At 36.3% G+C, this 26500-nt stretch overlaps 3 protein-coding genes across 4 annotated transcripts in view; 1 reads left to right on the top strand and 2 right to left on the bottom strand.

Annotated features, from left to right (window-relative positions):
* Positions 1 to 10340, top strand: part of N (neurogenic locus Notch protein) — a 75277-nt gene extending 64937 nt beyond the window's left edge. The window contains exons 10-31 of one of the 2 annotated variants that reach the window (XM_088185182.1): positions 1847 to 1961; positions 2050 to 2339; positions 2412 to 2550; positions 2719 to 2978; positions 3050 to 3320; positions 3390 to 3622; positions 3701 to 3846; positions 3920 to 4218; positions 4280 to 4422; positions 4482 to 6512; positions 6587 to 6810; positions 7103 to 7332; positions 7410 to 7610; positions 7681 to 7849; positions 7910 to 8126; positions 8682 to 8853; positions 8926 to 9037; positions 9107 to 9235; positions 9304 to 9445; positions 9520 to 9672; positions 9745 to 9879; positions 9966 to 10340. In XM_088185182.1, coding sequence (XP_088041308.1) covers positions 1847 to 1961; positions 2050 to 2339; positions 2412 to 2550; positions 2719 to 2978; positions 3050 to 3320; positions 3390 to 3622; positions 3701 to 3846; positions 3920 to 4218; positions 4280 to 4422; positions 4482 to 6512; positions 6587 to 6810; positions 7103 to 7332; positions 7410 to 7610; positions 7681 to 7849; positions 7910 to 8126; positions 8682 to 8853; positions 8926 to 9037; positions 9107 to 9235; positions 9304 to 9445; positions 9520 to 9672; positions 9745 to 9879; positions 9966 to 10153 — 5999 coding nt within the window. In that variant the 3' untranslated portion in view covers positions 10154 to 10340. Of the gene's footprint in view, positions 1 to 1846; positions 1962 to 2049; positions 2340 to 2411; positions 2551 to 2718; positions 2979 to 3049; positions 3321 to 3389; positions 3623 to 3700; positions 3847 to 3919; positions 4219 to 4279; positions 4423 to 4481; positions 6513 to 6586; positions 6811 to 7102; positions 7333 to 7409; positions 7611 to 7680; positions 7850 to 7909; positions 8127 to 8681; positions 8854 to 8925; positions 9038 to 9106; positions 9236 to 9303; positions 9446 to 9519; positions 9673 to 9744; positions 9895 to 9965 lie in introns of both variants that reach the window. The other variant, XM_088185181.1, reaches the window with a different exon arrangement.
* Positions 10341 to 12275: 1935 nt separating this feature from the next.
* Positions 12276 to 26500, bottom strand: part of LOC148235790 (uncharacterized) — a 43755-nt gene continuing 29530 nt past the window's right edge. Inside the window, exons 4-5 of the mRNA XM_088185226.1 lie at positions 12562 to 12733; positions 12276 to 12493 (exon numbers count right to left, since the gene is read on the bottom strand). Of these exons, the coding sequence (XP_088041352.1) occupies positions 12404 to 12493; positions 12562 to 12733 (262 nt within the window). The 3' untranslated portion in view covers positions 12276 to 12403. The remainder of the gene's footprint in view (positions 12494 to 12561; positions 12734 to 26500) is intronic.
* On the bottom strand, positions 14205 to 17432 carry LOC148235791 (uncharacterized). Its single transcript, XM_088184763.1, has 2 exons — positions 16476 to 17432; positions 14205 to 16226 (listed from the first exon to the last, which is right to left on the bottom strand). Exons 1-2 carry the CDS (start codon positions 17427 to 17429, stop codon positions 14445 to 14447), a joined length of 2736 nt encoding a protein of 911 aa, XP_088040889.1. The 5' UTR covers positions 17430 to 17432; the 3' UTR covers positions 14205 to 14444.

Here is a 26500-nt window from a genome sequence, read left to right as displayed (position 1 = left end):
ATGTTAATAAAATATTGGTTACCAGCTATCAGAATATATTTGATTGTTAATTTTTATTTATAAAAAATCGTGTAAATACTTTATTAGAAAATTGTTTATTCTCAATAGATGTGTAAAATATTTTATTAGTAATGCCATTTATAAAATAGAATACATGAAATACAAAATAATACGAACCACATGATAAATGCAGAAATACTTGATGTGGTGAAAACATAATATTATTTTAATCAATATTAGATTGGAATTATCTTCTGAAGAACAACTGTTTTTATTCTCAAATATGTACATTTTTAGATCTTCTAGTAAGGGTCTGATAAATCTCGTTTATTGCATATCATCCTTTTTTAGAAAGTAGAACACAGCAATAAAAATACATCTAAATAATGCGTTGATCGATATTCTTAAATATTCATCTTTTTAGAAGGACGTCCGTACGTGATACGTATCGATAAAACAATTAAATATACTTATTCGGCGAAAGCGATCCAGTGATCTGCTTTTGTTAACTGTAATTTCTGAACAGAGTATATATATATATTATTTTTTTCTTCTGCGCGGCCAATATTAGTGACCATCTTTCATTAGATAATAAAAAATCTAAATATTCTCGTTCTGCAATATTTTTTCAAATAAAATGTTAGTATTTTTTATTATGTGTCATAATTAAAAAAATGGCGCTGTCTGAGTTTTTACGACGACATTTGCTTTCTGGAATTGTTGTCTATGATCCTTTAGAAGTCTAGATTCCATATTTTTTTAACTGTATTGCCTTCCGCTTTAGATTTTTTGTGAGGTTTGAAACATGTGGTATAACCTGAAGTCGAAAAACAGGACATCTGGTCGCATATGATAGGTTGTTGACACTATATGAATAGTCTTCGTAGTAATTCAAATTAATTGGAATTGCAACTTTTCTCAGTAATTTTATTGTTTTGTAGTTAATTGTTTTTCTCAGATCATGGCAATATTATATGTAACTCGAGGTATTTGAATTAGATTATAGTTTATTTTATATATAAAAAGTTTACAATCTTAGGGTTAAATTACAAAAGGTTCGTGCTACAGCAAAAAATGGTAGCTTTCCTGTTTCTTGTTACTCGCTCCTTCGCAAGAAACCATTCTAAATATTACGAAATATAAATCAAGAAGTAACTCTTTGACGTGAGCATCTTAGCGCTATTTTTTATGACACAGATTAAACCACAGTAATTTGTAATAATTAATGGGGAATTGCAGAAACTGTGCCGCAAATAAAAGGGTTGTAGATATCATTATTAAGATCTGTTTTTTAATTTAATAATAATATGTGCTAGGACTATTTTACATGTTTTTAACAATTTCGTAATAACTTTGATTTACAGTAATTAATAAATAACACATATTTCGCAATTTATTCGTTTTCGATGGTATTTTTTCGGCGTATCCGAGATCTAATCGGCTCGTTTATTATTTATTATGTAAAAAACCGTTTATAATTTCACAATTCGTTTATAAAAATCTGCATCATGGTCACACCGGTGATTGTTCGAACTCTACGTTCTCAGGAACTGTATCGCGAATGCCCAAAGGCGTTTCATACTCATTTGAATTTACTATTAAAGTATTTTGACCTCAACGTACGTGCTGTTACAGGTCAAATTGGCACATCAATAGGCACGCTTAAATGGTACAATTTCAACATTGGCTTTTTTGTGATTGTAAACCATTTTTAGTAATAAAATTGTCTGGACACAGATAGATCGATTATTATTGTAACACGTTTGCCGTTTGAATAGCATACTGAATTATTACGGGAAGGATGTGACTCGAGATATACTATATTAATTTATTATTCAATTTAAAGGTTTCACTGGAACACAATGCGAGATCGACATAGATGAATGCGAGCACAATCCGTGTTTGAATGGCGGAATTTGCAATGATCTTATCAACGCCTTTAGATGCGTTTGCGCGACTGGGTTAGTGTATAAATTATAATTTAATTTAAGGGTGCTGTTTTCTGCACTCCCATAGACGAGCCACGTTTTTAAATTATTATATTTTTAGATTCACTGGTTCAAGATGCCAAGTCAACATCGACGATTGTGTATCGAATCCGTGCAGAAACGGCGGAACCTGCCAAGATTCAATCGCTGGTTACACTTGTGAATGTCCTTTGGGATACACCGGAATGTCTTGCGAGACGAATATCAACGACTGTCAATCATCACCATGTCACAGAGGCGATTGCATCGACGGCCAGAACAGCTTCACTTGCAATTGCCACCCCGGATACACCGGTTTCCTTTGCCAGACGCAAATCAACGAGTGCGAGTCGAATCCTTGTCAATTCGGAGGTGAATATATTTTTTATTGACAATCCTAATGCAATTTTAACGAGCGATATTTTAATATGTGTATACTTTCAGGACATTGTGAAGATTTGATAGACGGATACCAGTGCAGATGTAAGCCAGGAACATCGGGAACGAACTGCGAGATCAACGTCAATGAATGTTCTTCGAATCCGTGCAGGAATCGCGCTAGATGTATCGACGGAATCAACAAGTAAGTTTAATCTTATTATTAATTTAATAAACACTAACTATCTAATATATTTCAACCTTGTTTCATGCAGCGATTACACGGTGTAAGTCCAACTCGGTTGATTGGAGTAGCATGTTTTATTTAATAATTGGGTTCCGAATCAGATTTTAATATTATTTTACATTACAGGTATACGTGTGAATGTAGTCCTGGATTCACCGGACCGCATTGCGAAACTAACATCAACGAATGCGAACCCAATCCTTGCGCTAACGGTGGTTTCTGTGTCGATCTTATCAACGGTTTTCGATGCGAATGTCCTCGCGGGTATTACGATGCGAGGTGCTTATCGGACATAGACGAATGCGCTTCGAATCCATGCATACACGGCGGGTCTTGCGAAGATGGAGTCAATCAGTTTATCTGCCATTGTTTGCCAGGATATGGAGGTAATTAAATTGCTTCTTTTCTGAGATAAGTTGCTATTGGTTATATATAACAATGTTAATTTAATTAATAGGAAAGCGATGCCAACACGATATTGACGAATGTGCTTCTAATCCGTGTCAGCATGGTGGTACATGCCACGATGCCTTAAATACCTACAAATGTGAATGCGTCCTTGGATATTCAGGAATCAATTGCGAGACCAATATTGATGATTGTGTACTAAATCCTTGTTTGCATGAAGGATCTTGTATTGACCTCGTTCACGATTATAAATGTGTATGCTTACCACCTCACACCGGTCGAAATTGTGAAGAAACGTTAGATCCTTGCACTCCAAATAGGTAATTGTTAATCTATCATATTTTTAAACCAAGTCTGTAGAACAATTACTCATAATGTTTAATTTTTAGATGTCAAAATGGTGCTCGTTGCTCTCCTAGTCAATCGTACGCTGAATTTTCTTGTGCTTGTTCTCGAGGATATACTGGAAGGTTATGTTCTTTGGACGTCGATGAATGTGCAGCTGGTGCACCGTGTCGTAATGGAGCCACGTGTTCAAACACTCCCGGTGGCTATCACTGTATTTGTGCCAAAGGATACGAAGGAGTCGATTGTGCCATCAATACTAATGACTGTGCTAGCTGTAAGTATATTTATATTATTAAATATTACTTTAGATTTATATATATAATTCATTGAATCATTTATATTTTCTTTATAGATCCATGCACTAACGGCGGAACTTGCTTGGACGGAATCGGTGATTATAAGTGTCTCTGTGTCGAAGGTTTCGGAGGCGATCATTGTGAAATTGATTTGGACGAATGTCTCTCACATCCATGCCATAATCATGCGACTTGTAATCAGGTATTTTATCTTTTAATGTATTTAAAAATAATATTTAAAGTGTGTTATGTAACTGTCATATAAATTTTTTCAGTACGTAAATTCATACACTTGCACATGTCCTCTCGGTTTCTCCGGGATGAATTGTCAAATCAACGACGAAGATTGCACGGATTCTAGTTGTATGAATGGAGGAACTTGCATCGACGGAATCAATTCTTATAATTGCTCATGTCCTCCTAGATACACTGGCTCAAATTGTCAGTTCCGAATCAACGAGTGCGATAGTGGTCCTTGTTCGAACGGTGCCACGTGTCATGATCATTTCAAAGATTACACATGTCACTGTCCGTACGGTTACACTGGAAAACATTGCGATTCTTATATCAATTGGTAAGTGTTTGATAATTGCTTTTGGTAATTTTTCATTATTTTAACCAAATCATAATTACAGGTGTGAAGGAGGATCTCCTTGTGAAAATGGAGCCGCTTGTGTGCAATTGGGTCATTTATATCATTGCACTTGTGCACCGGGTTGGTCTGGAAAATTATGCGATGTGGAAATGGTTTCTTGTAAAGATGCAGCTTCACGTAAAGGTAAATTTTAATTATTTTTAAATTTATAGCGAAGATGTTAATATTTTTTTGTATTTAAGGTGTTAAATATAAAGAGCTGTGCAACAACGGAACTTGCGAAGACATCGGCAATTCCCATAGATGTCACTGTGCCGATGGATATTCAGGATCTTATTGCCATATTGAAATCAACGAATGCGATACAGCGCCTTGTCAAAACGGTGCTCAGTGTAAAGATTTGATCAACTCGTACAAGTGCCAGTGTGCAGATGGATTCCAAGGACAGAATTGCGAATTAAATGTCGACGATTGTAAACCGAATCCATGCCAAAATGGAGGAATGTGCCACGATTTGATAAACGCATTCTCTTGCTCTTGCCCGCCCGGAACTCTTGGAATAATTTGCGAAATTAACATCGACGATTGTTTACCCGGTTCTTGTCATAATAACGGAACTTGCACCGATAAAGTTGGCGGATTCGAATGCAAATGTCCACCTGGATTTGTGGGTCCAAGATGCGAAGGCGATATAAACGAGTGCCTTTCGAATCCTTGTTCCAATCCTGGCACTCAAGATTGTGTGCAGCTCGTCAACGATTACCATTGCAGTTGTAAATCGGGCTATATGGGAAGACATTGCGAGAACAAAGTGAACTTTTGTGCTAATTCACCGTGTCAAAATGGTGGAGTTTGCTCAACTAAACAAACCGGACATCATTGTTTATGTAGGGACGGATTTTATGGTCAAAATTGTGAGTTTTCTGGTTATGAATGCGACTCAGATCCGTGCTTGAACGGTGGCACTTGTGGTATTTCTGAGAGCGGAGGTTATATTTGTGATTGCCCTCAAGGACTTGCTGGCATTAACTGTGAACTCGACTCGACTAATGAATGTTTATCAAATCCATGCAAACACGGAGAAGCTGTCTGTAGCGATCAATTGGGAGACTACGCTTGCTTATGTCCCGCTAATTGGTCTGGCAAAAATTGCGATATATTCGATCCCCAGTTCAGAGGTGGCTTAGGTAGGACTGTAAACGGCGGCACAAAAACTAACCCAAATCGAAGTTTATATGAGATTGATTTAGAAAATCAGCGTAAGTTGTGCATTAAACGCGGTTGCAAGGAGAAGAAGGGAAATTTCCAGTGTGATGAAGAATGCAACACTTACGCTTGCAATTTTGACGGAAACGATTGTTCTCTCGGAATAAATCCATGGCGTAATTGCACAGCGCGTATAAATTGTTGGGAAGTATTCATGGACGGCACTTGCAACGAAGAGTGTAACAATGCTCAATGTTTATTCGATGGAAGAGATTGCCAAAAGTCTTTATTACCGTGCAATCCGATATATGATGCATATTGCCAGAAACATTACGCTAACGGCCATTGCGATTACGGTTGTAATAATGCTGAATGTAATTGGGATGGTTTGGATTGCGAAGACAACCCAGCCGATTTAGCCGAAGGCGTTATATCTGTCACAGTGTTGATGGATATGTCGCTATTTAAAGATAACATCGTCGCTTTCTTGAGACACATGGGACATCAACTGAGAACAACGTTGCGCGTAAAACAAGACTTGTACGGAAATGATATGATCGAACCTTGGAAAGGCGATTCGTTCGGAATACAAGATACATTCGGACGAAAGAATAATATTCACTTCGGAGATCGGACCGGACAATCTGGAGTCATTGCATATTTAGAAATCGATAATAGGAAATGTACGGGCGTTTCTGGATCCGAATGCTTCATGAGCGCGAACGAAGCTGCAGAGTTTCTCGCAGCGACGGCGGCTCGTCATACACTGTCCTCGGACTTCCCAATTTATCAAGTCAAAGGAGTCGTCGGTCCGCCCGAAGTTGCAAAAGAAGACGAAAGATCTGAATTTGTATTCGTCGGAGTAGGTCTTGTGATTTTGGTAGCTTTCGTCGCTGGAGTGTACGTCGTCAATAGAAAGAGAGGAACTGGTATAACATGGTTCCCGGAAGGCTTCCTTAGAACCAATTCCGGTACGAGAAGACATTCGCGAAGACGAGGACCGGACGGACAAGAGATGCGAAATATAAATAAAAACATCGATGATATGAACGGAGGACATCATATAAGTAAGTTATTAAGTAATTTTGTTTATGTTCATTGTTAGTGAATCGGTTATTTTAAAATCGAATTATATTTATAGGTCATAATCAACAATGGTCCGATGATGAGGATGAGAGTACCGGTGGACCTAGAGCGAAACGCGCACGCGGAGCTGCTGGAGAATCAGGTGGAGGCTATGCTTCCGATCATACAGCCGTAACGGACTATGAAGAACCAGGAACAGCTCCGCGGGTTTGGACACAACAACATCTCGATGCAGCCGATCTTAGAGTACCGCCTAGCATGATGACACCTCCAGCAACGGTATATATTTATTTTTATACTAATACTAAGGATTCTAAAGTCGCGGGTTTTTTAAATTCCTGGGACTCGAGACTGATTATTTTTCGTTTAAATTAGGGAAAATTTTAACTTATATTATCTGTTGAAAAACATAGGTAAAAATTTATTGAAATTTTAATTTTAAAGTCTCGAGTTCCATTTTTTTTTAAATTCCCGGGACTCGAGACATCAAAAAATCTTTGAATTCCCGGGTTGTCTCGACACAGAATCCCTATTTAATACTAATGAAAACTATTATTTTTATTTTTTTTAGCACGATGGCAATATTGATATGAACGCCCGTGGACCTTGTGGAATGACACCTTTGATGGTAGCTGCCGTCCGAGGCGGTGGCGCTGCTGTAATTGCAGGCTTAGACGGTGGTTCTTCTGATGCCGAAGATGAACAAACTGCTCACGTGATACAAGACTTGGTAGCTCAAGGTGCTCAGTTGAATGCTGCTATGGATAAAACAGGAGAGACTAGCTTACATTTGGCTGCTAGGTATGTATTAATTAGAAAATATATGTTATAATTACTGTTGTCATATATATATATATAATATTTTATTATTATTATAGATATGCTAGATCTGATGCTGCTAAACGATTATTGGACGCTGGTGCTGAAGCCAATTCTCAAGATAATACTGGGCGTACACCTTTGCATGCAGCCGTCGCAGCCGATGCTGTAGGCGTGTTCCAAATTCTACTAAGAAACAGAGCAACTAATCTCAATGCTCGCATGTTTGATGGAACGACTCCGTTAATTTTAGCTGCAAGGTAATATAAAGTTCATCGACTGAATATTTGATGACTGTGGATTGTATATGAAAATTATGTTATATTACAGATTGGCCATTGAAGGAATGGTGGAAGATCTTATTAACGCCGATGCTGATATAAATGCTGCTGATAACTGTGGCAAGACGGCTCTACATTGGGCTGCTGCCGTGAATAACGTAGACGCTGTGAACATTCTTCTCATTCACGGAGCGAATCGTGACGCCCAAGATGATAAAGTACGTTAGGAAATATATATAGATCAAAATGACGCATATTAATCTTAAAATTTTTTCCAGGATGAAACACCACTATTCTTAGCAGCTCGAGAAGGCAGCTATGGAGCATGTCGAGCATTATTGGACGCACATGCCAATCGAGAAATAACAGATCATATGGAAAGACTACCACGTGATGTTGCCGCAGAGCGAGTACATGATGATATTGTGAGATTATTGGATGAGCATGCTCCGCGTCCACAGCCTCATCCTCACCACCATCATCATGCATTACTCGGTAAGATTTTTTACTTAAAATGGCAGTTAGACTCCAGAAGGTTTTGTACAAATATAAATTATACTGATTCATTCACAAAATATTTGTTGTACGAGACAATGTCAATTGTTCGAGGCGTGTCTATGATAAATAACTAACGGTACTTGGTGCAGATATTTAACCTTTTCATCGCGGCTGATATTTTTGCGTGCCATTACGAAATTTGCTAATATGTGGGGAGTACCTATTTTTACCATAAATTAAATATTATTGCAATAAATTAAAGTGTTTTACAACCTTAAATTAAACAAAAAAAAAATTAAGGCTCAAAGGTTCATAACATAATTACAATAGGTGCCCAGTGCATACTGGCGATTTTCTTGATGACTTCTATAGGTGTCATCCGCGGTCAAAGGGTTTTGAAAAGCTGTTATTCTTTAAATTCTTGGGTGTTCCGAAATTATGATTTCACCTGTGTTTTGTTTGTCCATGCACCTTTGTTCGATTGTAACTTTCTAGAGAGCAATTATGTAGGAATTCCCATTTTTTATTAAAATGATTTGTATTTTTCAACAGCGTCTCCGAATCATCATCAATTGATTACGCACCCGACTGTAATAGGTGGAAGTGCCGGTGCTGGTAATAAACAGAGTAAATCGAAGAAGCAGAGAAACGCTAAAGCATCTCCTAACAGTCCTGTCGAAGGGATGACAATGGAGCCTTCTGCGCAAAATCAGTCAATTAGGAGGTACTGTGTTATTATTTATCTATTATAAAATAAAATTGTTGCTTATAAATTATACACGGTTTAATTTTATAGGAAACATAGTATTAAAAAAAATAAGAAAAACGGTGGGCATGAAGTGCCGCAGAGTGTAGAATCATTAGGTTCAACTCTTAGTCCAGTAGAATCGCCTCTAAATACAATGGCCGTAAGTGTCTTATCAAAGATTGTCAATTACAATTATAGATTTGATTTCTAATTTTATTTCTTGTCCCAGGATATGCCGAGTCCATACGATTCCGCTTCGCCGTATTCGAATGTTATGGCTCAGATGGCTCATCTCGAGCATATGGGTATCATAGTCGGTAATAATCAACAAGCTGTCAGCTACGATGATTGTATAAAGGTAAGCTGTTTAATTTTAACGTGAGTTAATTATTAGGAATTTAATCTAACGATTATGTTTTTTTTTAGTCCGGTCAATCGATGCATAGTCTAAGTCTGGAAGTGTACGGAAGCGGGGCGCGAGGAGTTCCGCCCACTACGCTGTCACCTCCTTATTCGAATCACTCACCCACACATTCAAATCATACTAATTCACCACAAGCCTATATTGGTACAGTGTTAATATAATTATTTGATGGTAATATGTGATTCGATTGTTTATTTTTAATTTAATTACATTTATAGGTTCACCATCGCCTGGTAAATCGAGGCCATCATTGCCCACAAGTCCGGCTCATATGGCAGCTATGCGAGCGGCTGCTCAGCAACGATTACCTCCCGTACCACCGCTACCTTCGACTGCTTCATCAGCACATGTTTATCCTCACACGTTAGGCGGTAATTATATTTTTATTAAACTTGGATTGAAATTCAATTGAATTGAATAATTCAAATAATGAAATTTTACAGGAATTGGTCCGAATAGTAACAATCAATTCAGCATTCAACAACTCGGCATTGCGAACATGGGACAGAACGGTCCACAACCGCTTAACATGCAACACATGTCTAATAATCCGGCTATTAATAATATTAATATGTCAGGTAACTGTCTTTTGGGTAAATACATATTTTCATTGATAAATTAGGTTATTTCGGACGGTCGTTTCAAGGATTTGATTTAATTTTAGGAACGTATGGAGCTTGGCATACTTATCTAACTCCGTCTCCTGAGTCGCCGGAGCATTGGAGCTCGCCGAGTCCACAAACGCCATTGACTCAGAGTCCCCACTCAGATTGGTCGGAGCCGGCGCACACTTTGTCTCCGTCTGATTTACATCAAACAAACAAAGGAGCAACGGAAGCCATATACATTTGACATTAAACGTTTTTTATATCAAATAGTGTTCCTTCGATATCAGAAATCTCGTTAAACTTACATGAATGAGTTACTTTTGTAATAATATTTATAGTAAAATAATCTCAGTTGAGATTATTTCAAGAGGTGAAACTTATAAAAATAAGGTGCAACTCATAAAAATAAGGTGCATTTAAAAGTACAAAAATTAATAATTAGAAGATAAAAGTATTTTTTTGATTGAATCTATATCAATTTTATTTAAAAACGCACAATGATATATTTTTTGTATCTGACATTAAAAAAAGTGATCGACGATCGTAATAGTTTTACGATATTTTAATAATCCGATACCTAGACTTTTTTTATAATATAGGAGTTATAAAAAGACTGTTTAAAGTTATTTAAAGCAATATATGCATTAAAGCTCTAAAAAATCATCTGATGCACGTGAAAATGTGAGTGATATTTGTATATGTAAATGTGTATACGTTTTTTATATATGAAAATGAATTTTTTAGTTTTTAATCAATTGATGGTCTCAATTTTCTTTGTAAAATATTTTTCCTATAAATGTAAACTATAAGTAATGTTGAAAAATATTTTTATGTATATGTATGTTGTTTTATTATATAAATTGTGGCACTGTATGATTGTATAAAATATTCTGACATATTCTTATGAATATATAGGGTTTTGAATGCGAGCCATTATATTACACTTTGATGATTATTTTAGAGTTGTTACTGTTGTCATTTATGTAGAAACTGTGATCAGTATCATTGATACAGCAATGATATGGAAAATATATATTTAAGACTATATTATCTTTAAGATTTTTAATAAATTGCATTTTTTTAGTAAGTGGATCAATATATCATTAATCATTTTAGTTAGTATATTTTAAAATCAAATATTTTGTACACAGAATCCATTTATTGTGCCACAATCTATGTCAATATGATGTATTTTGTATTAAAAGACTATACGTGCTTCCTAAATATTTATAATAAATATAATAGTTAAGCGGAAATAAAAGAAATAATTGTGGTATAGAAAGTGCCTTTAGTATGTAAATATTCATATATGGAAAAATATATAATGGCAATTTTTTTGAAAATTTAAAATCGTTTTTGATAATTAAATTTAGATTTACTCAAATGCTTAAGATCTAAACAATAATTGTAAAATATATTTTTTTTTGTAAATATATGATGAATTTATATTGTGATTGTGAATTGTAATTATTATTTAATTTGTAGCCAGTTTTTATAATATATTTTATGTATAGATGGTAATTTTTTTTACATATAACACATTCTGTTGCAATATAAATTGGTAATTTCCGATGATAAATCTCAAATGATTATTTATTTTTGTGATTCTCAATCTATTTTGTAAAGTACATATAATCAAATTAAATATTTTTATCAATTTGTCGACTCTTCCAGAGCTCTCTATCCACTGTCTCAATTTAGTCAATCGTGCTGATGCTGTCTACAAAATATGTTTATATAAAGTTATATATTTTCCATGTAAATAATGTATTTTTTTTGCTAATTCTCGTTTTTTAAACAAATATTGTGAACAAATTTTAGATAAAGTGTTTGCGCATGAATTTATTATGAGTTGTTAAATAAAACGATTTGATGATGCAATACAGCTTTAATATTATTATTTTAAATATATATTAAATACGATAATAATTACAATCGATATATTTTGTAACAATATTTATATACAAACATACTCATGCAGGTTGAAAACTAATGTCTAAAATTTGTAAAAATCTATTGTACACTTTTGTATTATATAATAACAAAAACGAGGAAGATAAATTTTTAATGTAAAATATACACTTTTTACTGTTAGTCAAATGAATAAAAATTTAGCTTTGAGTAATTCCTTTCATTATAAGTATTGTTTATTATTATAATTATTGATGACGGTTAAATTGTAATGTTGTTTATTCTAAATGAGTAAAAATGAAACAAAATAAACTATTCTTAATATTATATATGTTTTTAAACTTTCTATCACTAACCTATAACGATCTTTGGTCCTTCATCGTTTTAATTTTGTATATATGTAAAATACATATCCGCAGTTTTATTAAATGTCTTTCTAATCTATTGGTAATATATGTTAGCTCTCTTCTAGTTGTAAGGTAAGAGTCTGCGCGTGAGTCAGAGTGTTCCACAAAGGCGATCTGTCCGGTGTCGGAACCGTCACTTTTGGCTTCGGCGGAGCCGCCGTAGCCTGAGCTGACCGCTATCTTCCTTCTAAGAAGTATCTTGCGGGCTGGCTCAAAAGACGGCTCAGTTGTATACGTTCATCTCGATCCGGCGTCAATATTTCCGTCTGGAGTAAGATTTAAAAAATAAGCACAATCGGTATGTATTTTAAACGGAGGATATACTCTTTCTTACCACTGTTTGTTCCGGATCAGATCTTTCTTCCAAAACAGTCGCTAAGTCAAGAGATGGTCTCTCGCGTGTACATTTTGCGATGCTAGGTGTTCTAGATACTCTTCCAGCGCCTAATCTGACCAGAGATAAGCCGGCGTTTGTCATTCCGCAGTTTCTCCTCCTGGCTCTTTCTCTGTAAAATATGAAATGCAAATTGTTGATTGGTAGTATTAGTCAGTAGCATAGCTAAGGACCGAGGGGGACCGCCCCGAGTGCTACGTGCTTGGGGGCGGTATTTTCACGATGGACCGTTTGTGTAGTGTAGTGTTCTTAAGTTGAACGCACTAAAAATATATAATATATCGACGAATAAGTTGTGAAAACAATAAACAACAGCTTAACAAATACTGATTTTTATGACCCGGCCGGGCATAAAATGCCGCCTGGCCAGTTTTTTAGAATCGGTAAAAGTCGAAGTTAACCAGATGTTCCCTGTTGTTTGTCCGAGTCGAGCACGTGCTAAAATAGTGAATGCTTGATATTTCATCAAACTTGAATACTGTTTTGCACACTTTTTTATATGTAATATATAATATGGAAAGTTTTAGCATATTGAAGACATGCATTAAGTTATAGATTTTTAGGGATGTAATATTTTGTATTAGATAATTGTATGGGGAGAGGGGGGTGTGTGCAAAGCTTAGGATCATACTGGGTGAAACAAGCCCTAGATTGTGTTTTGTATACGTGTATTTGAGTCATAGTGAAATAATATAGGTACTAGGGTAATAAAAAAATAATAATATGCATATGGCCATAGTTTTGTTTAAATAACCAGATAAGATCAGTTTTGGACATTCATTTTGTATGCGCACATGTACGAAATAATACTTTGTATATGTTGTTATGGTAATAAAACAAAAATGTTTTATACATAGTATCATATATATAAATGAATAGCAAAATAACGCTCGCTACACAATTTGCTTTTAAAAGTAGAAGCTCCTCTTATTAGTTTTCTTTGTAACATAGATCCAGATAGATTATGCAATGGAACTATATTGTGCATAGAAACTTTGCTATTACATGTATTTGAGGTAATAATCTTTACTGGCTATGCTCAATTCGAAAATTATTTAATTACTCGTATTATATTTTAAGGTTTCTAACCCTAAGAGGTGTGACTTCGTAGCCAGTAATACGCCGTTGAAAACTGGTAATAATTTATTATATTATATTATATATATTGCGATAAACTATGATGGGTGAGTTTCGTTATTCTCCGAGCAGTGGTGGAGAAGCTGTCGGAGGGATGATGTTCAGTGGATGGTCCTTAGAGGTCTTGTAGTGGAAGTTGGTCCCTCTGCTGCTTTTTTTTATTAATCGAACAATTGATCTATTTCATTAATTATGAAAAATAGTATTAATGAAATAGCCACATCTGGACCTTTTTCAGCAGCCGATTCTTTCGATGTAATTTTCGATTACTTTTTCATACATTTCATATTATTTGGTGGAAGTTGGGTTTTATGTGTTTCAACATCGTAGAATCGCATGATATTGGTGGCCAGTTGCCCCCCCCCCCATTTAATTTGGCCATAAAAATGCATTTAATGAAATATTTTTTTCATTGACACGTACTGTAAAATGTCTATGAAACTCAATTTTGGAACCTTTATTATTTGATCTATACATGATGTATTTTCTTTAATTTTTAGTTATATAATGGGTAATTTAATATTCCAAAAAATATATTTAACTATATCCTATTTGCGTTAACAGTCAGTTCGAGAGCTATCCATTTTATCATTTGTGGCTGCGTCGCACCCGCACCGCGTCCCGCTGACTACTGCCCCCGCGACCGCAGTATTGCCACTATGCCACACGCCCTCCTGATGCCCTCATCATACATATTCCTCGAGATAGCGAGGCCGTCGTCGCTGTCGTGCTGGTCTGCGAACGGCTTCTTGGTCGGTTGGGGCCTCCTCTGCTGGGATTCGATGCGGCGAAGGACCGTATGCCTGCAATAGCGCACCTTCGACCAATCTGGTGCCATGCTCTTCCTCCGGGGCTCTTCTCAGGTCTAAGACGTGCCGTGGGATTCCGTCTACGATAACATTGGTTGATGATATCACGCCTGTTACTCGTCCCTTGGCCCACGTCTTCGTGCACGACGGTTGAGCTGGCTTGACTAGTACCATCTCGTTGACCTCAAATCTCGCCTGCTCCGTCGGTGGTTCCTCAACCGCTACCGCCGGGTGTCTCCATATGTATTCATGCACCATTCTTGCCGGTGCAGAGGCGGCGTCTTTTCCATCCTTCGGTGCAAGATTATACCAGAACACTGCCCGGGTCGGTGACACGTCACTTCTCGCAGCTGTTCTCTTGATTGTTCGGTGGTGGCGTTCCACAATTCCGTTTCCCTGAGGCCTGTATGCTGCTCGGAATCTTCTCCGAACATTCCATTGCTGACACAGCTCGGCTACTCGTTCGGATCGAAACGCCGTTCCGTTGTCCATTAAAAGTTCTTGAGGCGGCCCCCTTTCGGAGAATATTTGTTCCAGGTTTGTCGCGATTTCGAGCGCAGTTTCGGAGCGCAACTTTCTCCACAGTCCAAATCTACTTGGGCCACAATCCACAACTGTGAGATATTGGCACCCTTGATGGTGTGTAACGTCAATCGCTAGCCTGATCCAGTTTTCTTCGACTCCGAGCGCGCCTTCGTCGTGCTTCGTCGGGTGCGGGTCGATCAGCTGACAGGTTTGACACTGGCGTACGCACTGCTCGATCTCACCCCGGGTGGCGCTGGGCGCAACCATACGCGCGAGGTGGAGACTCCGCTCCACTCCAAAATGGTGCATGTCATGCAGTTCTTTTATGGTGGCGACGCAGACTGGTTCAGCTCTTCTGACCTGGTCCACCCAGGACTTCTTGACTCTGGTTAGGGCGTCCGCTCGGTTTTTATGAGAAGGTACGAACGTGATTTTTACGACCATACCGTACTCATCAAACAGTTCGCGTAGGACGCCCAGTCGTCTCCTGACGAGCATCTCTGCGGCGCCGAACACTTTCGCCTTCGGTCCCGACTCACACGCGGAGTTCAGCCAACTAACGACCGTCGCCGAGTCTGTCAATATTGTTAGCTTCCGAATGCCCCATTTGACGGCCAAGTTTACTCCTTTGAGGACGGCATCTAGCTCTGCTACATTGATGTGTCCGACATCCGTGAGTTTCCGAAGCCAAGCTGCGTCCTCCACCACCTCTCCGTCGATTTCGAGCGCCACACCGTATGCAATCGAGCTCGCGTCACACCAAACTCTTCCATGCTCCGTTTGCGAAACGTTCCACTTCCCTCGCACTGGATCTTCTGCATCCACTCTGGCCAGGATCTCTCGCATAACCTTCTCTGCTCGTTTACCGATGAGGTCTTCCCACGACGTGCCTTCGCATGCACGCTTTACGAAGCTGCAGGCCACTCTTAACCAATTGCCTATCGGATAATGGCCCACCAACTTTCCGCAGATGGAGAATAGCACTCGCCTCGTAATTTTATTTCCCCTCTCAAGCGTCGGAATGGCGTTTCCCCGCCTAAAACGAAGGTCTCCGTCTGCGTCCCGTCTCACCTCCAATCCCAGCACTCGTCCGCCGTCCAGGTTCTCCGTCGGCTTTGACTTTAGTCCGAATCTCTTCAAGAGTGCTTCTACTCGACTCGCTTTTACGATGCTCTCGTCCACAATTATATCGTCGATATAATTATCGGTCCCTCGTCGAACCTCCGCGTCCTGCGATAGTACGTACTCCACGATTCGACTCATTATTTTCGGAGCGCTACTAAGTCCAAAGCCGAGTCTCGTAAGGCAGTATGTTTTTCCTTCGAAACATACCAGCTGGTGGCGCCACAGGCTCTCGTCCACTTTGACTTGTAGATAAGCCGCCTTCAAGTCGATCAATTTAAGCGGTCCTCTCATTCGCCTCCACTTGCGCACAGTTTCGTCGCACGCAGGCGCTTCCATCCCCGAGTTGCACTCCACGAACTTGTTGAGTTCGCGATAATCAAGTACCGGCCTAACTTTTTGTTTATTCGGCTGAGCTACAGCCATCAGCGGCAAAATCCCTCTTTGTTCCGCCCTCCATGGTTGCAGCCATCCCTCGCCAATCCACTTCTGCATTTCAGCAGTGAACTTCTCACGAAGTTCCTCTCGTTCGACGCTGCTGTAGTGAGAGACGTTGTTCCTTAGCATCGCCGGAGGACCGTCTTTCCAGTTCCAGGTCGCCGTCCATGACTCGCCATCGAACGCTGCGCTAAAATCGCGATCTTTGATTGTCGCAGGGGGCAAACTCGCAGCTGCGGCCGCTTCAATCTGTCTCTCACCGACTCGCACTCGCCAGCGCCTCGCGACCGGCGCAGACGACGATTTGCCGAAAAATCGCACACTGTCACCGCAAATCTGCACCCCCCCGAACTGCCGAATAACGTCCATTCCGCACACTATGTCCACGCCGGGCAGCAGATTTTCCATCGCGAGACACTCGACAGTCGTCGATTGACCATCGATCGTCAGATTCACTGTCGTTGTCCCTGTGCATCGCACTCTCGAGCCGTCAACTGTTATTACTGTCACTGCACTTGTCTTTTTTACTCCTGCCGACCGGCACGACACTATTGTTTGAGCGCATCCCGAATCGACGAGCGCACGGGAGGCCCGTCCGTCGATCGTCGCAGGGACAATCGGTAACGCCGCGACGTTCACTTTGGGAGACCCACCGGCGCACTGGACCTCCCGACCTCTTTTCCCGCCGGGCAATCGCGTTGAAAATGGCCCGACCCACCGCACGACCAGCATTCCACCCTCGTCTTGCAGTCTCGTTGCAGATGTGGGCCACCGCATCGGAAGCACTTCTTGCTGCCCCCTCTCCCCGCGCCGTCGTTCGTCGCTCGTCTCGCGCCGCTGACAGCGGCTCCCGCCGCCCCGACACTAGCGCCCTCCATGCTGGGTTGCCGCTCCACGTACTGCTCCAGGAGTGGCCTCGCGAACTCGACCAATTCCGACGGGGTTGCCGTTCCGCTCGCGTCGCGCGTCCCAACAGCGGTCGCCACTTCAGCTGGTAAACAGTGAACAAAATGGCGCGACAAAAAAGCATCGCTGTTGAGGCCTGCGACCGTCGCGAGCTTCCGCATCTCCTCCATAAACACTTCTGGGTGTTCGCCATCCCATTTCCGCTTCATCAGCATGGTGTAGGCCTTTCTGCCGTCAGGAGCGAACACCTTGAACAGCGCCGCTTTAATGGCGCCCACGTCGTTCTGCGCTGTCTCACTGAGCGCGTCGACGATGGTGCTAGCGCGTCCCTCCAGAAACAATGGCACGATGGCCGCCACGTTTTCGTCACCTCGGAGCTTCGTCACTCGCTCCAGCTTGGCGAACCAGGCCACAACGTCGCCCTCGCCGTTGAACGGTCGCACCACGTCACAAATGCGCATTCCCGCCATACTGCCCGGATAGCTTGTGGCTGCGTCGCACCCGCACCGCGTCCCGCTGACTACTGCCCCCGCGACCGCAGTATTGCCACTATGCCACATCATTATTCATAATTGAGAAAGATGGAAAGTTTGGGTTTACTTTCCGACTATTAGATCTAAAGCACACGATACGGATATACGTTCGATATACGTTCGATATACTTATCATTATCCCTGTTTATATTTTTGACAAATTTATAGAAATTGAAATCATTACTATATTTTTTATATTTATCAATTAATTGGTGTAATGATAAGTATATCGAACGTATATCCATATCGTGTGTTTTAGAGCTAATAGTAGGGGCTTAAACCCCAACTTGCCAATTATGAATAATGATGAAATGGATAGCTCTCGAACTGACTGTGTTAACGCAAATATTGTATAATACAATTAGGTTTAGCACAAGCAATAAATAAATATGTAATGAAGAAGTTGTAAAATGTAAATGAATGAACAATATTATTATTGTATTTGCATGGAGGGACAAAAAAATCGTCACGATGTGGACTAGGCGTGGCTTATTAAATATATACTATTCCCATGTAGTTTATTATATTATGTATAAAAATGGTGAAAGAAAAACAAAGGGGATGTATAAAAAATATGTTTAGGTAATTGTAATGTACATACATACATATATTTCGTGTTTCATGTATCAAAGTAATAAAAAAAAACAACAATAAATTCTGTGCGAGAAAAAATATGTTGAGAACCATTGGTGTTGTGTGAATTACAATAGTGAACAATTAACTAAATACTATTTGTAAGGATAGAGTGAAACATTATTTCTTTTGTCGTTGCTTTATTGATTGTTTTTTTTCAGGTAGTGGTCCCAACATCTGGACCGGTACAAGCTTTATTTTGTGATTAAATAAATTGGACCGCAGGGGATTTATTAAGAAAAAAGTTTTTTCCAGTTAAGGTTGGTATTTTTATTTTTGGTAAGACAAATTGCAGTCTCGGTATTTTAGGATTACAATTTTATTCCGGAAGTAGAAAAAAATACACATGTTAACTAATATTACCTCCATATTTTGAGAATAAGGGGTAGGTGATGAGAGGGGGGAGTGAGGGTTGACCCCACCCGAAACATTATATTAATAACGAGAACTCTTGAGAAAAAGCTAATATTGCGTCGAAGTTTTGTGGCAGAAAAAAGTGCAAAATTGTTGTACATATTATTTTAGTAAGTGTCAATTTTTAGCAAACATTTTGAAAGTATTTTTCTATATAAAATTACAATATTATTTGGCCATAACTTCAATATCAATTTAAGGAAATAATATAATAAATTCTTATTAGACCAAAATATTAAATTTTGACCGTATTTTTTATTAATATGTTTTCGTTTATACAGTGTTGCCATCCGTTGTCGTAATTTTGTAACATAAAAATCTTTAATAAAGGGATTTTATATGCTGCAATTATTTACACACGAAATAATATTAAATGCATGATTTTTTATATTTTACTATCTAATATGAAACAATATAAAATCTCATAATTGTATTATGTGACTTTAACTATATATAATTCTTATCTGAAAATTCAATAGCATTTTCAGTTTTTTTAAAATAAATAAATAGTTCCTGGTCATTTTATCGTTTTTTTTTCTTTCTATCCCAAATTTTATTTTATTGTAATATATTAGGTTTTTTAATATAATATTTCTATTCCATTAAAAATATTCGAGCATCATCAATTAGTCAAATAAACTTGAAATTTTGAGCCTGAAGTCAATATTGGTAGCTAATTGAGGTTTGATAATAATTAACTGAGTAACACTTGTATGAATTTTGGTTAATCTAAGAATGTATTACTTAGGAAAAAAATCATTCTCGATTCTGATTCGCCTATCGGTCACATTATAACAATTAATTCCTAATAAGTGATGATTCATTATGGTTGAAGTAAGGGGAATACCATGCGCGTCACTTGATACATTTTTAGAACAACCAAAGCTTACATGCAAACATATTTATATTCTATTATCCAATAATCTACTAATCTATTAATGTTTGGGTTAGGTGATGTAAAATTTATTTGTTGTATACGCTATCATTTTTAATTTGCTAAAATTTATTAGTATTTTCCCACAAAACAACTATTTTATAATATGATTTTCGTGTGAATCTTTTTTTAGGCGCTGTAACTTAAAAAAATAAAACGTCGCATGTTCATATCACATGTAGACACTAATTTAATCCGCATTTTATTTACTACAACGTCATTCAAAACGTCGCTTTGAGCGCAATAAAAATTTATTGTGAAGCTGTTATGGCCGCCTTATCGTTATCTTGTTAAGACCAATGAAAAAAGGTATTTTTTTCCCACCGCGTGAAACGGAATTTTCAATATACGCTTCGTCACATTTAAGGCTAGTCTCTTTCTGCGGTTTTCCTTTCAACCTTTCAGCCTTTTTGTCACCCTTTGTCCCTTTTGGCTGAAGTGTTGCGCGGTTTCAAAAGCGTAAATATTGAATTGTTCTTTGGTAAAGTTTAGTTACAATTGGAAAAGAAACCGCAAATAACAAATATATATTCAACCAAACTCTAACTTCATTCGAGTAATTCTATAAAAAAATATTATATTTCACTTTTTATTCCACAATTTGAATAATTTTAATTCTCTGATATGAAATATAGGATTATTAAAAATTAAAAAACAGGTATATCACCTGATTGCGTTATCATGAGGAAATGTAAAATATATTTTTTAATCATTTAATTGAGGTATTATCAGATTTTTATAAAAGGAGTTTCATTCACAAAAATAAGATAATCAAGTCAGGCGCGTATAGTGAGATCATTCCCTTTCGCTCGCTCGCGTGTTAAGTGACGAGAGTGAGTGAGAGATAAGGGCGTGTGTTACATGCGTTCCGCACGTCCTTATCTCTCACTCACTCTCGTCACTTGACACAATATTGTTTTTTTTTAATTTCATTCTTTTACAACATTTTTTATACAATCTGTTGTATATATGATACATATGATTTTCTGTTGTTAATATTTTTGATTAATATATCACTTCTAATAGAGTGATGTTTGTTTTTGATTTCGGGACATATTCGGAATTATTTTAGCAAAATATATTTCGGGTTTTGTAGATTTACCACCACTGTTCCAACTGAGGCATCGTTCACACGAGTAGAAGCCTCTGTGGTTTTGTGGAAGCGACGTCGCTAATTGAACGATGACGTCACACGCGACCCACATCGTGACGTCACGCGATTTTGGACGCTTTCATAAACCAATCCCCACCCATTGGCCAAGCGAGTAGGCCATTCTAGAGGATTGTCATGAATTTATGATGATAGCTATTTTTACATAATGGAAACTTTGATGGTAATGGTATTTTATTAATATATTATATTATATCTTGTTTGATTGAATGGTTGTAAGGTTATTTAACTATCAACGTATTATTTAAAAGATACACTTTTAGCTATTCTTGAAATATTTAAGTAAATATTTATGCTTTGAAGTATATAAATATATGGTTGATTGAAATATTTGGGATATTCACTATTTAATCAATAATGTATAGGTATGTGTAAATTACTATTTTAAACTCATATGGGATAAATTGTCGAATAATAAAATATACTGTCGCCAAAGTTAAATTGAAACTGTTAATTATGTTCAACGTTCAAGAATAGTTCAGGTTATTTCTGCTTGTGCATGCAATACGTATTGTCACGAAATTAAGTTAGATTAAATTTGGTTATTAAATATATTAACATTGTAGGATTGTATTTGTTACATTGTATTAAACAAGTTTATTAGCATCTATAGAACTAGCAAGTTTGGATTTCAGAGATCAACTCATGTATCCATCTAACAAAAAGTTGATTATAATCAGGGCTTTTTTAAACAAAAAAGGTGCCGGAACTCATTTCTTGTCAAGCTTTTCACTAAAGAAAATTATATTTAAATATCATTTAAATTAAATTTAAAGCAGCTTTTTCTACGTCACGAAGCGTATAAAAAATTAAACAAAATTTATCATGTATTTTTTTATTTACTTTAGACATGTCAAATCTAAAGTTAAACGAACAAATACAAATATACAACTGTATATTAAATGTAAAATAAAACTGTAACACATAATATATTTTAATAAAAGTATATAGTGATTTACAAAGTTTTGTCCAATTCTCGTCGATTTAATCGTCTCGATTCATTTTTTAGTGTTGGTATCTATTGTCTATTGAAACCACAGATCAACGTATTTTGAATGATAAAATGTGCCGAAACTGTATTGATCTTGAACGAAGTTCTTATTGCGGTAATGATTAGATTTATTTGCAAAAACCTGCGTTCACGTTCATTTGAAAAAATGGGAATTGAATTCAGAGTATATATCAAACACAATTTTTTCAGGATATCTTTTTGAGAATGTACTTTCGAAATCCGAAATAATTTAACTAATAGACGCTAGTTTATGTGCTGTTCTAAAATGTCTCTGAAACTCAATATGCCAGTTGCGAAACGTACATCTGCCGTTCAAACCCAAACCTAACCTACATAAATTAAGCAAACCTAACATGAACTAATATTTTTTTAAAAACAAATTATGATTTTAGAACATTTATTAGGTCAAGTTTAAAATATTTCTCTCGGGGAAAAATAAACGGAAGAAGAAGTAAAGATAGATGTCGCATTTTTCATTTTTAAAATTTCCAATTAAATTGGCTTTTGCAATAACGATAAACAAATCACAATGGCAATCGTTGCAAGTATGTGAATTGAATTTGGAGAAGCCATGTTTTTCTCATGGGCAATTATACGTTGCATGTTTCCGTATAGGAAAACACTTAGTGTGACAGAAACACTCAAAATTATGTGCAAGGGTTTTATGGGAATTGAAAAAATGATATTCCTAAATAACAAATATAAATTGTTGTCAGTTCTTCCTTCTGATTGCAAGGATAGGCCCTCGAACAGAAAACAAAATATACTAAGAAATTTAATAACGTATAATGGAACATATTAAAAATTCCATGTTGATGAGTCGCTCTTCTCTCGGAGCATTAAAACGAATCTTTCGCCGCTACTGAATATTAATATCATATTTCAGCTGTATTTTGTGAAACTTGCAAGAAAAATAACAAAAATGTAACTAAATTCGTATAAAAACTGATAAAAACTTACTTTGTAAAGTAATAGCTAACAAGAAACATTCTGAGTTAAAAATAAATATTTTGATTTTTTTTCCTGTTACGATTTGTCAAATTTGACGAAAGCATTTGGGTCACATCACCTGATTTGACTCTTGTGTAGGGCAAAATACGAATTTTCTCAGGAATGAATCCTCCGGAATCTCGACAGATATACCAAGAATGGAAAAAAATGTAAATATATTTTTTTATTCAGAGCCCACTGCGCAATGCATTTCGACAACCAATCCTTAAAACAAGTTTTTTTATTATATTGAATCAAAATATTGAGTATCTTTGTAAATATTTTTTTAAACTAGCAATCAAATAAAGTAGAATAAAAATTTTATGATATGACCCTCAGATTGAAAACCACTGATAAAATATTTTTAACATGTATACTAATACAAGTCAAAACATTTGTATTAGTATACATGACGCGTGTGCGCCCAATTGCTTCAATGTATATGTGCAAGCGCGTCGGTGGCCGGTTTAAAATCGACCAGTTCCTAAATTTTCTGATATTACATTTTTTTTAAATTTGAGATATAATTCCTATTTTACGCTGTTAGTTAAAAATTTGGTCGTATAATTTGTGCAATAATTATTATGAATACGTGTCTGTTTTCATCGTAATACTGCGGCACTTAGTTTTCAAGTCGTATCAAAGATTGGGTTGAACTCTATGAATTCAGGTTATTATCATATCTGAATCAGATTTTCGGTCGACTGAAAGCGGATAACAAATGTCGATAATTCGGGATGGAACCAGACTCTTAATTGCGTTGCGCTTTTTTTTTCTCCACATTTAACCACATTTTAGTGACTTGTATAGCGGGGATATTTGGAAACCGACCCTATTATTTATTTTAGAAAGGTCTACAATTTTAATGCAAGTGATTTTGTAATTCTTAATGTTGTAATGACTGTTAAATGGATATCCGCTCGGATACGCAATATCGTTTGTTTACGTCGACGAGAAAATTAATTTGTTTCTTAGAATGTATAAGGAACACAAATGAATTAAGTTTATGATGCCCTTTTAATTTTTAACGATTATAGATGGTTCTGATATTTCATAAAAAACTGATATTTTTTTACAATTCAGTTATTTTGGCATATTAGCTATTTTATTAGCCTTAGCTTTAACGTGAAATAAGTTACAAGCATAATAAAATATTTTTTATTTGTTTATTTTTATTTATTTTTTGTGTATTATTTTATTTATATATTTTTTTTGTGTATTGAAATAATACGATTATTGTTTTCGACCATCGTGGCGCATTGGGGTAACCTGTTAGGTTACAATGGTTTTAATGTAATTTAAATAAATAAATAAAGCTACTTGCTATATTTTTTTGAGATTTTCTACTTCGCTTCCGACTTAAAACATACGAAATTTCAGGTGAAGTTGCACCAAGCGGAGCTACGCCAAGTATCGACCAGGACGATTCTAAGCACTCCGAAATCTAAGAGTTCAACATAATCTTTGGATAATTGTAGACTTCGTAACGCAGCCAAAGCTAAGTAAACAACAAATATTTATACTATTGCACAAATCGAACTTGATTTTAAAACTTTTAATAACCTTATTTACTACAAACATGTCACACTTTTTTCTTATTAATAAAATATTTTATTATACTTTCTCTAGTGAATGTGATATGTACTCATTCTTACATTAATTGTTTTTGACAAAACTTTTGTTTAATGATGTTTTATGATTTTTTGTTACTATTTAGTAACATCACTACTTCCCTCAACATAAGGTGATGTTCTTAAAAAAATAGTAATCTTTATTTACTTAAAACTTTGATTTTGAAACACAATCTATCCATGTCTTTAATTATTAATGTATAATAATATTGTTTGTGGAATTAAATAAGTAACACATTACCAACAGATAATTTATAAGTAAAATAAATATATAAAGTTTAAATCGTGGGGGCTTTGTTTTTACTTTTGTTGAAATAAAATAAGCTTACATATATAATATTAAGTGAAAAATATTTGCGAGACCCTCTGTATGTAATTCGCAACGCTATTTAATTAATATTCCGTGCAAATGCGTCGTATCAAATATTTTTTTGCCCCGGGAACCTCATTTGGTTAAAACCACTTTATGACGTAATGAAATGGTTAATTTTTTCCCATTTCCCAGAGGGGGCTACGCCCTCGAGAGCCCATTAGTTTCAATTTATCATTTCTCCTCGTTTCATACCCGTCCCATTATTATCTGGGTTTTTATCGCGATTTTTTTTGCCCTAAATTGAACTCAATTTTATCAAGATTGTATAATATACGTATATATATCTAAATTATTTTTAATCAACTTTTATATTTGTATATATTATGTATGTGTATATATTTTAATGCAATACATACATGCGATATAGATTGGGGAATGTTAAAAGTGTATCTCAAGAAATGAGTTTCTTTGGAGCTTGGGTCTATTTCGAGTTTCATGAGGTTTGAAGAAAAAAAAATGAGACCTGGCATAATCCCATCGCACACGTGCTGCACTGCGACGCCAGTAGTTTGCTTGGAATTTTACCAAATTTCAGCAAGAAAATTCTTAGCACGATTTCAGTGTTTTCTTTTATATTAGGTTTGTTATTTTTTGTTAAAAATAAAAACAGTAACAAATGGTTTTCGTTATGTGTATCGCACGTGTGTTACACTATATTAATTATTTAATAAAATAATGTTTGTGGCGTTGTAAGCTCTTTTACTTATCGTACGAATTTAATGTTTTCCAGTAAAAGTCTAAATTTTAAGGCATACTATAAATTTTATAGGCATAATAAAATTTTTAGCACATTTGCAAATATAGCCTTAATAAAAATAACAATAAATGTATCGTGTCATTGTATTTATTATATTATTCATTTTAAAAATAATGTATGACGAGTGCTTTGTGAAAGATAATACCTGAATTTGGAGAACGAGGACGTTAATGATTCTATTTTAGGAAGTTCAAATTGAATTTAATTTCCGGTCTGTTAAAAAAAATGGTCAAATGCAAACTACGCTATTTTTTACAGGATTAAGTTCTTAAAATGAGGGGATATTACACAATGAAAAGTCGCAATGAAAAATTTGCGTTTCTAAATTATACTATTTAATGAAAATGTAACTGTATAGCTTATAAAATATTGAGATAACTTTCTTTCTCTATATAGAGAATATATGAAGTATTATTGAATTAAGGATTAAATAACTAATGTCGAGCTTAAGTTGTATGAAATATAAATGTTGAATATAATTGTATTATAAAGCT

The sequence above is a fragment of the Plectrocnemia conspersa genome, unplaced genomic scaffold, assembly GCF_051122295.1.
Source record: "Plectrocnemia conspersa isolate PC_06_02 unplaced genomic scaffold, ASM5112229v1 ptg000004l, whole genome shotgun sequence".
Classification (NCBI taxonomy): Eukaryota; Metazoa; Arthropoda; class Insecta; order Trichoptera; family Polycentropodidae; genus Plectrocnemia; species Plectrocnemia conspersa.
This window is presented reverse-complemented; position numbering and strand designations above follow the sequence as displayed.

Coding starts and splice junctions, on each gene's coding strand:
- LOC148235791 (XM_088184763.1), bottom strand. CDS start 17,429: ATGCGGTGGCCCACATCTGCAACGAGACTGCAAGACGAGGGTGGAATG. Junction 16,227..16,475: donor TTAAATTGATCGACTTGAAG/GCGGCTTATCTA, acceptor GCACTCTTGAAG/AGATTCGGACTAAAGTCAAA.